The sequence below is a fragment of the Chiloscyllium punctatum genome, chromosome 20 (assembly GCF_047496795.1).
Source record: "Chiloscyllium punctatum isolate Juve2018m chromosome 20, sChiPun1.3, whole genome shotgun sequence".
NCBI classification, from domain to species: Eukaryota; Metazoa; Chordata; class Chondrichthyes; order Orectolobiformes; family Hemiscylliidae; genus Chiloscyllium; species Chiloscyllium punctatum.
In genome coordinates, this window is record NC_092758.1 from 38,672,483 (window position 1) to 38,688,238 (window position 15,756).

Below are 15,756 nucleotides of genomic sequence, written 5' to 3' on the forward strand. Positions count from 1 at the left end.
TGGGGGATACAATTCTAAGAGAGGTGCAGGAGCAGTAGGACCTGTGTGCATATTTGCATTGATTATTATAAGTGTCAGGACAGGTAGAGAAAAAAGTTCGTAAAGCATACAGAATCCTCAGCTTTATTAATAGGGGCACAGAATACAAAAGCAAAAAGGTGATGTTCAACTTGCATAACACTCTTGTTAGATGTTAACTGGAGTACTGTGTACATCTCTAAGTGTCACATTATTGGAAGGATGTGAACACGTTGGGGAGAGTGCAGTAGCAGTTTACAATTATGGCTCCAGGGGTGAGAAACTTCAGTTTATGAGGATAGATTGAAGATGATGCAACTATTCTCCTTGGGGAGAAGTAGCCTAAAAGATCTGATAGATATTTTCAAAATCAGGAGTGGGCTGGATAGAGTAGATTGGGAGAAACTGTTCCTGCTCATAAAAGGAACAAGAACAAAAGGGTATATATTTCAAGTGATCTGCAAAAGAAGAAAGTGTGAAGTGAGTACTCAGCAAGTAGTTAAGGTCTGCAATGAACTGCCCAGATATGTGATGGAGGCAGTTTAATTCAGGCATTCAAGAGGACATTGGATAAAAATAATATGTAGGTATGAGGAAAAAGCAGGAGATTGTCACTAGGTGATAGTGCTCATTTAACAAGCCAGTAGAGGCACAATGGCCCAAAAGGCCTTCTTCAGCACCAGGACACCTCTGTAATTCTGTGAATATTATAGTGTGTGACAAAGGTTGTTTGGATGTGTAACCTGGTCCACTTGTTCCAACAAATTGCTCAAAATGCTTTCAGAATGTTTTTCTTCACTCACACACTTCTCAGCAACTGAATTTTTAATGTTCAAATTCGCAGTTTAAACAAATGAAAAATCAGATCAAATGACTGTGACCAGCTGGATAAATTACATGTGGATCGGCCCCTTTGATGCAATGACCATGAAATATAACATCTCTGAACAGGTTGATTGGAAAATATTGACACCATTGGAGACAATGCATGTGTCAATAGATGTGGAAAACAGATTAAATTTTTAAAAAATGAAATAAACATATGAAACCTTTGGATTTAGAATAAGAATGAATAAGGAGATTAAAATGAAATGAGAGTATTTAATTTAAGAATGCATCTTAATTGCACATATGCAGCAATGTGGTCATGGTTAGGTACTCAATTCCAGTGATGCTGATGATAACTAAATACTGGATAGAAACCGGAGTGAACTCCTTTGTTCTCAAATGAAATGGAATGGAATATTTAACATCTATTAGCGAAGGCAAAAGACCTCAAGTTAAATATTTTACCTGAAAAGTGAGCACAATCTCAGTATAGCAGTTTCTATCACTACAATGGAGTGTCACATTTTGTGCTCACGTCTTTGCAGCAGTACTCAAACCCAGAAAATGTTGATTCACAGTTAAATCTGCTACCAACTAAGCCATAGCTGACAGCAGTAAGAATTATTTTCATGCTATCCAGTAGGAGGAAATGCAAAGAAAAATTTACAAAATGTTTCCAGCTTTTCTAGAGCAGAAGGAATCAGGGCATATGATAGATGTTGAAATTGATTTAAAAATGGGAAAGATGAAGTAGAAATAAACTTCACTGTTGAACCCATGAGATAATAGAAGGAAAGAGGAACAGAGGTTTGCGATGCTGTGCAATGAAGATATAGCAGAGATTGTGTTAACATTTAAGAATAGGTTGGTTAAGTGTTTTAAGTAAAGATTATGTTAGAACTGGTCAGGCACATTTTGCCGATGTGAAAAATACATATAGTCTAGGCCAAATGGTCACCATCCATTTTTATCATGAATACACAAAGTGACACCGACAAATTATACAAACAAATACATTTCTTTACCTATTCTAAGTTGATGTTTTATTTGATATTTGAAAAACAACCAAAGCTCCTTTGAGGAAACGGATGGAAACTCAAGACGGGTAGGGAAAGAGAGAAACTTGTTAACGTTAGGGGTAATGGAGCCTCTGATCTGGAGTCAACAGCCTCGAAGTGATTGGATCGACATCATTGAGGTTAAAATTGAAATGACTGACAAGTGTACTAAGCGGGTGTAGGACTCCAACAGATAGTTCAAAGGGGGAGAATTGAAAGGGAAATTAAGATGGAATAGGAGGGGAGTTGAAAAGGAGTGAGAAGGCAACTCATCCCTTAGAAAGATCGACAGAAAGACAAATTAAACATGGGGTTAGCAGCAACAGGCGAGGAAATGAGCGCATTTTCTGACGCAAGTCGTTTTTACGTTAAGACGGACTGGTTGCAACAATCCTTTAGCAACCTGAAAAAAAAAGAGAAAAAATGTGCCGATGGGTTTCTAAACGCTGGGCAAATGCAACAGTGTGAAGAGGGCAGAGAGTAAATTTATTTTTTTCAGGCATTGGAAAGTGACATATTGCAATGAAATTTACAAAATGATTCGCAGCAAATTTGCCTGAGTGCTCCACCTACTGTTCAGGAGAGCTCTGTGGCTGAATGTACTGTACAGTGACAGAGACACAGAGAGAGAGAGAGAGAGAGAATCACTCTTCCACACAACTTCAGTCGGCGCCTGCTGCTTAAGACGTTTCGGGATCCCGCAGCAAAGGATTCATTCTCAGACACCGCTGGCTCTTACATTGCTCTCGCTGAGGATTTTATATTTGCGATAGCAACAACCGAGTGTTTCTGGACGTAAGTTAGAAATCATTATCACGCGAAACGTTGCGAAGTTTCGGCGCTGACAGCTCAGCTGACACCGACCGAACTGTTGCTCGCATCCGCTGGGTTCACACATCTGATAAGAAAGAAGTGATAACTTTTCGTTGTTGGCGTTTCCTCTTGAAGGGGGTCGGAGCTACTCGACGTGTCTTGGGCGTTGAGGCCTTTACTCAATCAGATTGAGTAACTGACAAGATTATTTATTTTGATTTTTTTTTCGCGACAAGAAGGGGACTGCTTTCTTCCGCCTTTCTCTCCCTCTCTCTCTCTCTCTCTGCTTCCCGTTTTCTTTTCCGTCTCTTTTCAGCGGAGGCACGATCTTGTATCTTGAAAACGTTAGGCTCCTGGCGTACACGTCTCGCAAACGCCCCCACCCCCAAACTGGAAGACCTAGTCATCCAGCAATAGAAAACCTACAACAAATTACAGTAAATGCGAGGGTGGGGGTGGGGATTTAAACGGAGACGTCGAAGGTTAAACATTGCGAATATATTTGATGAAACCTGGGGCAGACACATTTCTTAAAGTGGTGTTGCTGCCCACAAAAGTTTGACATGTCACTATTTTAGGGTGTCCAACTTTAATTATATCATTACCTCAATTGTGTTGCAGAATTCACAGAAAAATGGGAACTTTCAACGTCTATTGCTTTTAGATAAATAATCTCATATTTTGGTTTATTGCAATGTTTTTTAAAAAATTTGCTTCGTGTTGCGGTCGTCTTTAAATCAGCACCGCTCACGCGTCGACGTCACGGGACGTGCTCGGTGATTGGCTGCGTGCCGCGAGCGCGCGTGCCGCGCTCCGACGTGGCCGCGCGGCGGAGTCTCGCCGCCGTCCGCGTGCCCGGCTGAACGGTCTGTGAGCGGACATTTTAGGATCGGGGAGGAAAGGCGGGCGGGCGAGCGAGCGGCCCGAGGGACGGGCAGGCAGACAGACAGACAGGCGGGAAGGAGGAGAGCGCGGAGGCCCGAGTGCTGTCATGAGGTGAGGGAGGCGGCTGGCGGGCTGACTTGTGCCTTCGCTCCGGGAGTGGCCAGCCCGTCGGGGTGGGAGCGGCCCTGGCCGTGGCCGTGGCCGGATCGGTCCTCTGTTTACCCTGCCTTGCCCCCGGAAGGGAAGGAGAAGGGGGGAGGGGGGGGTGTTTACAGAAGGTGAAGAAACAAATAAACAAACAAACAAACAGTAACTTTCACACCGATTCCGCTCTTGGAGTCCGCCCCAGTGGAGATCGGGGGTTCGTGGGCGTCGCCCCTCTTCCCCCCCCCCCCCCCCCCCAAGTCCTTCTCAACGCCGCCTGCAAATAATGTGGATCAGAACCTGACACACTGCTGCTCCTCGGGTGCTGCCTGCTCTTCCAGCACCACTCATCCAGAATCGAGGGGCGTGCGGGCAGATGATTCACGCGCCGGTGAAATAAGTTGCAGAGCGGCTTGGAGAATGATGATAAAGTTTACATTGAGAGACCGTGGGGCTAACCAGACTGACAGAGCAGCCGGAGTGCTGTCATGTTTTCTTGCTGTGAAAGGTGCCCGTGTGTTGGACTGAGGTGGACAAAGTTTAAAAATCTCACGACACCAGGTTATAGTCCAAAAGGTTTATTTGGAAACACCAGCTTTCGGAGTTCTGCTGATTTATCAGATAGCTGTAGAGGAACACCGTTTGAAAGCTAGTGCTTCCAACGAAACCTGTTGGACCGTAACCTGGTGTTGTCATTGTTTAAACAATGTTCTCTTGAGGCACTTTTAGATCGTGCTTACTTTGACAATGCCTGTGCCCTTTTCCCGCTGCTTGCAATTTAATGTGTGTGTGGTGTCTGTTAGTGCTTCAGGTACCAGGAACCGTATGCTGCTCGCAGTACTTGAGCAAGAGGACTCTTTCTCTTCCCCGTCCCCCCCAAAATTTGAAATTTCCCTTTAAAGTAGACAACGTTTTCTGATTATTTCCAGTACAAAATCACTCAACGAATTTTGCTTTGATCCAAGTTCAAAGCAAGAACGAGGTCTTTAGGTAAAAAAATATGTACAGTGCGCGATTTGAATAACGTTATAGTGGATACAAAGTATGCGTGTCTTCACAATTCATTAACAAAAGTGAGCACCCGAAATTCAAGCCCTGCGCATTAGGACACTGATGTAAAATGCATTAAGTTGGAATCCATCTGGATAGGTAATGGAAAATGTTACAATTATCTAATGTGTAAGTAAATGTTTAAATGCATATCCATAAACTGTCAGATAGGTATGAAATTGTCAGATGATATCAAGAAGTAAAGCATAGTTTTTACATCATAACTGAGGAGTTGGGTATGCTGGAGAATTAAGGAATAGTGTAGCCTAACTAAATCACAGCATTGTTTCTCACTGCAAGTGAACAACACACTTAAGTATAAAAACTGTTAAAAACTTAAAAGCAGGGCTGTGGATGCTGGAGATCTGAAATAAAAAGAAAAATACTGGAAGAATTCAGCAGGTCTAACAGAATTTGTAGAAAGAGGAATAAATTAACGTTTTGAGTCCAATATGACTTTTTTGCAATACCAAATAAGTCAGATTGGACTCCTTTATTCTGTTTGTCTCTCCACAAATTCTACAAGGCCTGCTGACTTTCTCCAGCACATCATCTGCCTATTGCATTCTCAGCTACCTTTTGCCCAACCCCACCCATTTATCTGTGTTCCCCCCAGCCCCCATTCCTGATGAAGGGCTTATGCCCGAAATGTCAATTCTCCTGCTCCTTGGATGCTGCCTGACGTGCTGTGCTTTTTCAGCACCACACTCTCTACTCTGATCTCCAGCATCTGCAGTCCTCACTCTCTCCTACTTGGTAAGCCTAGTAAGGTAATCAAGATAATTCCAGTCACCCGTTTTTTGTTTTGACTGCTGAGTACCACTTGTAAAAATGCAGTATATTTGGATGGACTATGCTGTTCACAGGATAGAAAACAGTTAGGAAGAGATGCTCAGTGATTATGTAATTAAAACTTTTATGTGCACTTAGATTTCATTTCTGCACTGTTGCAGTGAGAAATAGAAGTTTAAAAGTTGATTTGTACTGTAGAGTATACATGTCGAAGTTGGTTCTATGTGGATGAAATTGTTCACAGGCAGCATGCACATAAGGAAGCAGACCCTCTTAGGAACAGTGCCTTTGGGGAATTGTAGACCTAACAATGATGCATCTTCAGAAAAGTCAAAGTTGCAAGCAATTTGGTAATATTCACAGGGAAAACATTTAATTAAGACAGTAGAGAATCAATTCTGTGCCTTAAATCAGGTCACGACAGAATGGAAATGTGCCCTTGAGTTTTGTGTATACTAGATCCAGATTGGAGAAAGTTTGAAGTGTTTTGATGTTTGTAAGAACTGGTGTTTATTTCATTTTTGTGATGTTAAGCAATCTGCCTGAAATATAATTTCTTGTTGCAGGTCATGCTGTGAGTGCCCAGCTCGGTAATGGCAAATTTGATCGAGGATGAGAACATGAAACCAGGGAAACAAATCTGGGATGTGGTTTCTCAGTTAAGTGAAGGGAGTGGCACTCTGAGAGACTGTGAAGGTGTTATGGAAGGCAGCGAAATGCTGACAACCACACCACCCATAATACAGTTCCAACCACATGACAGCAACAAAAGTGACAAGCAGCATTTGGATGGAGTTGGAATCACGAATGGAGGTAGCGGGCAGCAGGAGTCCTTTTCCCAGGCAGCTACCGACTTGTCAGAGTTGGAACAGAGCCTTGCTGCTTTGAATGAGTTGCAGGAGGTAGGGAATAGATCAAAGAGTGACACGGATATTGGGCTGTACCCAAGTGGCTGTGAAGAGGATCTCCTGGGTGGGCTCGATGATGCTGGCTCGGTGGATTTTCTTCCTGATCTTGAGTTCTTCCCATCTCCAAGAGGGGAAAAGCAACAAGGCAGTCCTTGGAGTCTGACTGCCTTTTGTGGAGATGATGATTCTGGTTTGCTGTCACCTCTGTCCTCTGAACCTGCCCTGCTTAAGGATCGTCTGGTGGATTTGCAGCCAATTGAAGAATGTACTGCTTCTTGGCCAACTCCAGAAAGTAGGTGTACTGAGAGAAAGGAGGATATCTGGGCTCCTATGCCAGTTCCAACCACTGCCCCCATGGAGGTGAAACAGGAGCAAGAGAGCTACATTGAATTAGTTACTCCTGGTGTTATTAAACAGGAGCAAGTCAGCAGGGGTTATTGCAGAGCTGCCAGTGAGGCAGCAGGAGCCAATGGTCCAGCCAAGGAACCCATTTTTCTGTACAGTACAGAATCAGCGCAAACCAGTAGCAATCAGAAACCCATCTTCAACTTTGTTCCATCTTTCACAGCAGTTGCTCAAGCTTGGGAAGTATGCCAACGTCCCAATGCAAATTTGTCCAACAGTCGGGTGAGGAACATCTGCACTGGGGCAGATGCTTTACCAGCCAAGTACAATAGGTAAGCACTATTTTTGCTTTTAAGCCAGTGTCCAGCTATGAAATTATACTACCAAATATAGTCATTGTGAAAGCAAGATTTACATAGCAGAAATTAAAGGTAGCACTTCATTGGCTGTGAATTGCTTTGGAATATGTTGGGTTTGTAAATGTAAGATTTTTTTTCCTATTACACATGTACCTTAAGAAGACCTGCACATTTAGCATGCTGTAATGCCTAGTGCCTCAGTCCTGGATAAAGGGAATCTAATAAATCCCATAAGAAGCAGCCCTTCAGGATCTTGTATTTTTCAATCAAATCAGCTCTTATTCTAAGCTTGTAGCCAGTGGAGTTTATTGGACTATCTAATTTTTCCTCATAAGACATCCCTCCTATACCAGGTAAACTAAGCAATAATTTATATTACTCAAGTTTCAAGTAAGTATAGAAACTTCCATCAGAATTGGAACTTAGTGTCACCATGGATATATCAATTGTAATAATCCAAAATATTGCCTAGCTAAAGATGATAAAGTATGTGATAGAAAGACAAAGGCTTAAAATTTCCAAGTAATAATATAGGAGGAGCAGAGCCTGTGACTGTTAATTTGATATTGACATTTATAGGTTTGGTTTGCAAAGGATAGTTTGAACAGAAGAGAGAAATTACTTGTGGGCCAAATTTGCTTAGAAGTAGGAAAATTTATTTGCTTCATTTCTGTCTATAGTTTTGTTTATTTTGTTAAACTAGGTTTTGCAGTTGATCCAGAAACAACTCTTTTCTACAACAAAATTGATATGGGGTCATAAAGTTCAATTTTACAAAATGCAACATCAAGTTGCTGTGTTTAATATTAATCAAATTTCAACAAAAGGATGTGATTAGTTTAACAGCGATCTGCTTGAGTTTAATATTTGAGACAGTGCTGCCCATTCTTAAAGGAAAAATATTTTCCTAGCTCATTCCCATTAAAATGTTGAAGATCACAAGTATTTGAATTGAGGTATATTGCTGGTTGTGGAGAAAGAAAGCTTTGCTTGTATTGCAAATAAGAGTCAGCATTGGTAGAGCTGAAAATCAGTGATGTTTCACTAAACCTTTTCACAGAGACTGCACAGAGTAATAGCATTGAAGTCATCATTCACATTGTAACTGGACCTTTAAGATTATATGTTTGCATATTTAAAATATTTTCTAGTCAACTTGTTAGTGACTGGTAAGTCAGTGTTAACTCTAAGCCAAAGCCTCTAAAGGCAGACTAGATTAGAGTCAAGATCCTGTTAATTTATTATTGAATAGTTCCATTCAAGTCTGCATGAATTCTGTCATTTGACCATTATGGAACAGAAGTGAATAAAGTATCACAATTTTGCTCTCATTTTACTTGACTGTTACTCTAAAATCTGCATGCTATTCATCATGGACCCAATTTTGTTGCATCTGGAGACTGTCCGCTCTCACTTAGAATGACAGACAGGAATTAGTTGACAAGTGAAATTTGTTTAATAGAATGGTTGGAGGAATTGTGGTGGAGGACTACTGATATCTGAATTCAATGCTCAGTTGCTTTGTTTTAAATGAGTGCACAAATGCACATTCAATTTCCTGAACCAATTTATTCTCAGGAAATCAGCACTAACTCCACTACTGCATAAGGCTAGGTCTTTCTTTTTAAAAAGAAATCCTCTGACGCAACCTAAGCAATGGAATTTAAGTCAACTTGCTAATTCCTTTGTCTTTGTAGTTCAAGAAATTGGACTACTCCTGTTTCAGTGGCAGATTGAAATTCTGGCCATTTGTTATGTTGGAAGATATGACCAGCTGTTTTTGTTGTCTCCTAACGAAATTGCAAACAATTTCTGTTCAGGTGAGAATGTGTATAGGGTATAAGCAGGTAGAGAAACCGTTAAGTTTTGTGAAAACAAGAGGTTCACCTGCCCATGACTCAGATTAGATAAGAACATGCAGTTAACAATAGGGTACTGGAGGCAAGGATAATGGGTTAACAAGGTGAAAAAGCATCCATTATGTAGAGCTAGTAAATATTGGAAGTATTCAGTATGTAAGGTCAGTTTAACATGGTGGATCTATTTTTGCTTGGCATATAGCTAAAGATTTTCCTTTTTCACACTGAGAAAAGCATTGAAATGCAAGAGAAGTATGAGGCAAGCAATTAGATAGTGGATCAGTTCTGTTCTTTTCCCGTAATGTGTTACTGTTATTTACAGTATAGTTTTCTTCTAAACATTTACTGTCTCAATTCAGACTCATTGTCTGAAACAATGAAGCAATAAGTGTCATCTCCGTTTTGCCCCTCAGTTGAAACAAAAGTGTAGTTTTACCTCCTTTATCTTTATTCTGGGCCCTGGGATGGAAGCAGAACAATTGCCCATGTGCACAGTCATATGTACAGCATAGAAACAGACCCTTCAGTCCAACCCATCCATGCTGACCAGATATCCCACCCCTGGTCCATATCCCTCCAAGTCCTTCCTATTCACATACCCATCCAAATGGTTTTTAAATGTCCCATACACATACCACCCTCTTGAGTGAAAAGGTTGCCTCTTTAGATCTCTTTTATATCTTTCCCCTCACCCTAAACCTATGCCCTCGAGAGTTCAGTCTGCTCTCTGGAAGAGCAGATTCTTCATGAATTATACAGTCATTTTACAGAGGACTATCCAGATAAGGCAACATACATATTATATGTGACTGTTAGAATCAACAAATGTCAGTAGTAAAGATTAAGCCATTTGTTGTTTTACATTGAGTAACTGGCTTCACATAATGATGGCTTTTCACCTTAACTGACTTTATGTACTGAATGCTTCCTCATCTTGTTAATTGGCTCTACATAATGAATGCTTTTCCACCTTGTTAAAGCATTACCCTCACCTTCAGCACCTCATTGTTAACTGCAAGTTCTTATCTGATCCGTGTCACAATCACTTGTTTCAGAGCTCAACTCTTTTCCTACCTGATCATATCCTGTACACATTCTCATTCCCTCCTTTTATCATTTCATGATAACTGGTGCCTTTTCCAGCTTTAAGACAGACAGAATTTAAGTTATTGACACACAGCGTACAATGATTGTAACAAAAATTACTTGTTTTTACCACAAAAATTACTAGTCAATAGAGTAAATAGACTTTGAAGAATCCTCCCATATGGGAAAAAAAGTCACTAGTGAAGTTCTTAAATCCACAGCCCTTAGTGACCGCTCCATTGCCTCCAAGTCAAATGGAAACAAGCCAGTTTTCCAAAAATCTCCTTTAGTGAAGTCCAACCTGAAAACGAAATTCAGTCTGTTCTTGCATTATTCCTTGGAGAAATTGGATTTCTTTGATAAGGACAGTTAAATGCTTTAAAAATTAAGGAGACTTCCATCCTTCTGAAGATGCTTCAAATTAAGGATACCAGTACATCTGTGTGCAGTACAGCAACTGCAAGCTAGGTGAATGCAGCATTCTTTGCTGCTGCTGCTCCCACTCTGCTGTCAAGCGTAACAAAGCCAACTGGCTGTTGTGATGTTAGCTTGATCAGTGAACCTTCATATCCCTTAAATGAAGGAAAGGTAAAGTAAAGCTCACGTGGTTTAATGTTCACAGAAAGGACACTGACAAAAAGCATACCAACCACCTCTTTGCTGTTGTTAGCTTCTTCACTTGTCGTGCTCAAGACAGGAGAGCTGATTGGATCAGGTTGTGGAGGGATGGGCTGTGGTCTGAAGGTATGCTTTACCTATGAATGGTCAAACTCTAGAGATGATGTTAGCTGCTGCAAGTATCTTTGCACTTGCAATCATTCTTTCCTTGAAAAAGAGGTTCAGTATGAAGACAGTTAAACATTTAATTACACTAATTGGTGACTGCCTATTTCAATTTTAATTCATTTTAATTCTTGAAGAATGTTATTGGTTCACTATGATATTTTAAAGCTTATGGATTGTACAAAAATTAGACATTGAATTGTTTAAGCAGTACAGTCAATTATAAACAAAATAATTTGGTTTGAAAATCAAGCCCTCTGATACCTCATTCAGGTTATTCAAATTATTTTGCTTTAACAAATTAGCCAAGTCTTAATGTGAAAGCCGTCAGGAAAAGTATTTCAAAAGTCTGGAACAGCAAAAAAAGTTTCCTGTGCTTTAGCAATTGAAGAGACAGTTTCAGTTCAGATTTAAATCAAATATTCATTGGAAATAAATGCTGAATATTTCGATGTTCTCCAAATGAAACTTGCCAAATAAAAAAGTCAGAATTACAGTGACAACTTTGGTAGAGATCAACACTCTTTGCATTTGCAATATGAAGGTGCCAATGAAGTCTTAATAATTGAAAGAATTTAAATTGCTCAGCCTCGAGTTCTAATATTCTCTGAAAAACAAACTCAAAAATACATTCTTTTTGTGAACAGTCTGCATTAAAACGCAAAGATATGATGATACAATATCTAAAACATTACCACTGACCCAATTGTTTCTTTAAACAGGCATTTTTAGAATTTGAAATAAAATCAGGGGCTCAAGATATTCAATTTGTTTTAAGGTTAAAAGTTAGATAATTTTAAAAGAGGACATGATGTACAATTTCAAAGTAAAAAAAAACAAAAATCTACCCCATTACATAGCCCACAAAACACATTAGGTTGAGATACTGATTCAAATAAGGCAAACAGTTACTTAGAAGGATTTTCTGAACTGTTATTTTAAACTAAAATATTTAAACAAATATTCTCAGCATGGCACAATTTACATTGAAACTTCCTCCTCTTGACTCGAGAATTAGTACAACCTTAATTTCAACACCTAGTCAGATGCACAGCACAGAAACAGACCCTTCAATCCAATTCGTCCATGCCGAACAGATATTCCAACTCAATCTAGTCCCACCTGCCAACATCTGGCCCATATCCATCCAACACCACCTATTCATATACCCATCCAAATGCCTCTTAAAATGTTGCAATTGTACTAGCCTCCACCACTTCCTCTGGCAGCTAATTCCACACATGCACCATCCTCTGCATGAAAACGTTGCCCCTCAGGTCTCATCTTTCCCCTATCACCCAAAACCTATGCCCTCTAGTTCTGGACTCCCCCACCCCAGGGAAGAGACTTTGTCTATTTACCCTATCCATACCCCTCATGATTTTATAAACCTCTAGAAGGTCATCCCTCAGCCTCTGACACCCTAGGAGAAACAGCCCTAGCTTATTCAAGCTCTTCCTATAGCTCAAATCCTCGAACCCTGGCAACATCCTTGTAAATCTTTTCTGAAACCTTTCAAGTTTCACACACCCTTCTGATAGGGAGGAGACCAGAACTGCACGCAACATTCCAAAAGTGGCCTAACCAATGTCCTGTACAGCCACAGCATGATCTCAATACTCTGACCAATAGAGGAAAACATACCAAATACCTTCTTCACTATCCTATCTACCCGTGACTCCACTTTAGAGGAGCTATGAACCTGCACTCCAAGGTGTTTGTTCAGCAACACTCCCTAGGACCTTACCATTAAGTGTATAAGTCCTGCTAAGATTTGTTTTCTCAAAATGCAGCATCTCGCACTTATCCAAATTAAACTCCATCTGTCACTTCTCAGCCCATTATCCCATCTGATGAAAATCCTGTTGTAATCCAAGGTAACCTTCTTCACTGTCCACTACACCTCCAATTTTGGTATCATCTGCAAACTTACTAACTATACCTCTTAAGCTCACATCCAAATCATTTATATATAAAAAAAAAAGTAATGGATCCAGCACATCTCCTTGTGGCATTCCACTGGTCACAGGCCTCCAGTCTGAAAAACAACCCTCCACCCACCCTCTACCTTTGAGCCAGTTCAGAATCCAAATGGCTAGTTCTCCCTGTATTCTGTGAGATCTAACCTTGTCAAAATCAGTCTCCCATTGGGAATCTTGTCAAACACCTTACTGAAGTCCATATCGATCATGTCTACCTCTGCCCTCAATCCTCTCTGTTACTTCAAAAAAAAAACCTCAAGTTTGAGAGACAGGATTTCCTACACACAAAGCCAGGCTGACAATCGCTAATCAGTCCTTGCCTTTCCAAAGCAGTGTGCATCCTGTCCCTCAGGAATCCCTCCAACAATTTGCCCACCACAGACAGGCTCACTGTTCTATAGTTCCCTGGCTTGTCCTTACCACCCTTCATAAGTAGTGACACCACATTAGCCAAACCTCCATTCTTCTGGCACCTCACTTGTGCCTATCAGTGATAGAGAGATCTTAGCAAGGGGCCCAGCAATCACCTGCCTAGCTTCCCACAGTAAGCCTGATCAGGTCCTGGGGATTTATCCACTTATACATTTCAAGACATCTAGCACTTCCTCCTCTGTAAATTGGAGATTTTTCAAGATGTCACCAGTTATTTCCCTACATTCTGTATCTTCCAAGTCTTTTTCCACAATAAATACTGATGCAAAATACTCATTTAGTATCTCCCCCATTTTCTGCGGCTCCACACAAAGGCCACCTTGCTAATCTTTGAGGGGCGCTGTTCTCTCCCTAGTTACGCTTTTGTCCTTAATATATTTGTAAACACCCTTTGGATTCTCCTTAATTCTATTTGCAAAAACTCACTTCCCCATTTTGCCCTCCTGATTTCCCTCTTAAGTATATCCCTACTGCCTTTAAATTTTTCCAAGGATTTACTCGATCTATCTTGTCCATACCAGATATGTGCTTCCTTTTTCTTAACCAAACCCTCAATTTCTCCATTCATCCAGTATTCCCTACAACTACCAACCTTTCCTTTCACCCTAACAGGAATATACTGTCTCTAGTTATCTAATTTCTGAAGTCTTCCCATTTTCCAGCCTTCCCTTTACCTGCAAATTTCTGCCCCCAACCAGCTTTTGGAAGTTCTTGCCTAATTGCATCAAAATTTGCCTTCCTCCAATTTAGAACTTCAACTTTTATATCTGATCTATCCTTTTCCTTCACTATTTTAAAACTAATAGAAATATGGTTGCTGGCCCCAAAGTGCTCCCCCACTGACACTTTAGTCACCTCCCCTGCCTCATTTCCCAAGAATAGGTCAAGTTTTGCATCTTCTCCTAGTAGGTATATCCATATACTGAATCAGAAAATTGTCTTGTACACACTTAAAATCCTCTCCATCTAAACCCTTAACACCATGGCAGTCCCAGTCTATGGTTTGGAACATTAAAATCCCCTATTCTTCCTACAGATAATGGAAATCTCCTTACAAGTTTGTTGCTCAATTTCCCTCTTGACGATTAGGGGGTCTATAATGCAATTCCAATAAAGGTGATCATCCCTTTCTTATTTCTCAGTGCCACCCAAATAACTTCCCATTTCTTGCATGCTCTCTATGAAATTAGACTTCTAAAAAGAAAGCAGCCATAGCAGACCACATGGTGAAACAGTCCAAGACACACTTTCCCCAGAGCAAAGACCGGCAGAGCCTCAAATTTCACCACTAGGAGTCTTTAACCCCTTTGTCACTTTACTCCTCATGGGGGCTTAAACCCTAAACAGAACTCCAATCCCAGTTTCCTCAGCACATCGGGGACTCAAACTCCGTTACCATGCAGTTGACTCAAACTGCAATTAAACCCACCAGGGGACTTGAACCCTAATACAGCACAGAGGACAGGAACCTCAATCACATTTTCCCCCTCCCACCTATGCAGCACAGAAGACAAGAACCTCTCTTTCAGTGCACTTACAAAAGTGTGTGTCAATTGAATTATCATTCAAAGAATCCATAGAATAGAGAGCAATAAGCAAGGGGACCACCTCCAACACAGGAATGTCGAAGGACCAAGGTTTAAATTCTTACCTTGTGGGCCCATCTGTCTCAAGACACCAATGTTCTGGCAATCGCTGACACCATCTGATCATAACTATTTATTTGGATCTTGTCAACTAAACCAATATTGTCATCCTATTTCTCCCCTCAGTTGAAACAAAAGCTCAGAGACATAGTATAGTTTTTTCATTATTATTATTATTATAATAATAGGCCCTGAAGGGAGAGAAAACAATCACCCATGTGCACATAGTCATGAGTTCTCAGGCATAGCAGATTCTTAATGAATTATATAGTCATTACACAAGGAGGAGCATCCAGATAAGGCAACATACATATTAATTGAGTGACCATTACAATTAGCAAGTGTCAATAGTAAAGATTTGTTGTTACACTGGCTTCAGATACTGAAGGCTTTTCACCTTGTTAACTGGCTTTACATACTGAATATTACCTCATCTTGTTAAATAGCTCTATATAATGACTGCTTTTCCACCTTGTTAACCCATTACCCTTGTCTATAGCACCCCATTGTTAACTGCAAGTTCTTATCTGATCTGAGTCATGGTCAGGTGAATCTCTTGTTTCACAAAACTCAGAACTTAACTTTTTCTCTACCTGCTCATACACTACAAACATTCTCACAAGGATCTGATAATCTAAGCACAAACAAAGGTTTCCTCTTTTTTGATGTCAGTTTGAATCTAGCAGAGGGATTTCTGGAATGGAGCAACAATGATGTTTCCAAGCAGGATAATGAATTAATTGAATACACATTTAGGATTACAATCAG

General features: G+C 40.5%; 1 protein-coding gene across 2 annotated transcripts in view; it reads left to right on the plus strand.

The window, feature by feature from the left end:
* The first annotated feature begins 2,515 nt into the window (after window positions 1–2,515).
* LOC140492051 (glucocorticoid receptor-like) overlaps window positions 2,516–15,756 on the plus strand; it is a 118,787-nt gene continuing 105,546 nt past the window's right edge. The window contains exons 1-2 of one of the 2 annotated variants that reach the window (XM_072590710.1): window positions 2,516–2,699; window positions 6,155–7,173. In XM_072590710.1, coding sequence (XP_072446811.1) covers window positions 6,182–7,173 — 992 coding nt within the window. In that variant the 5' untranslated portion in view covers window positions 2,516–2,699; window positions 6,155–6,181. Of the gene's footprint in view, window positions 2,700–3,549; window positions 3,714–6,154; window positions 7,174–15,756 lie in introns of those variants that run through there. The other variant, XM_072590709.1, reaches the window with a different exon arrangement.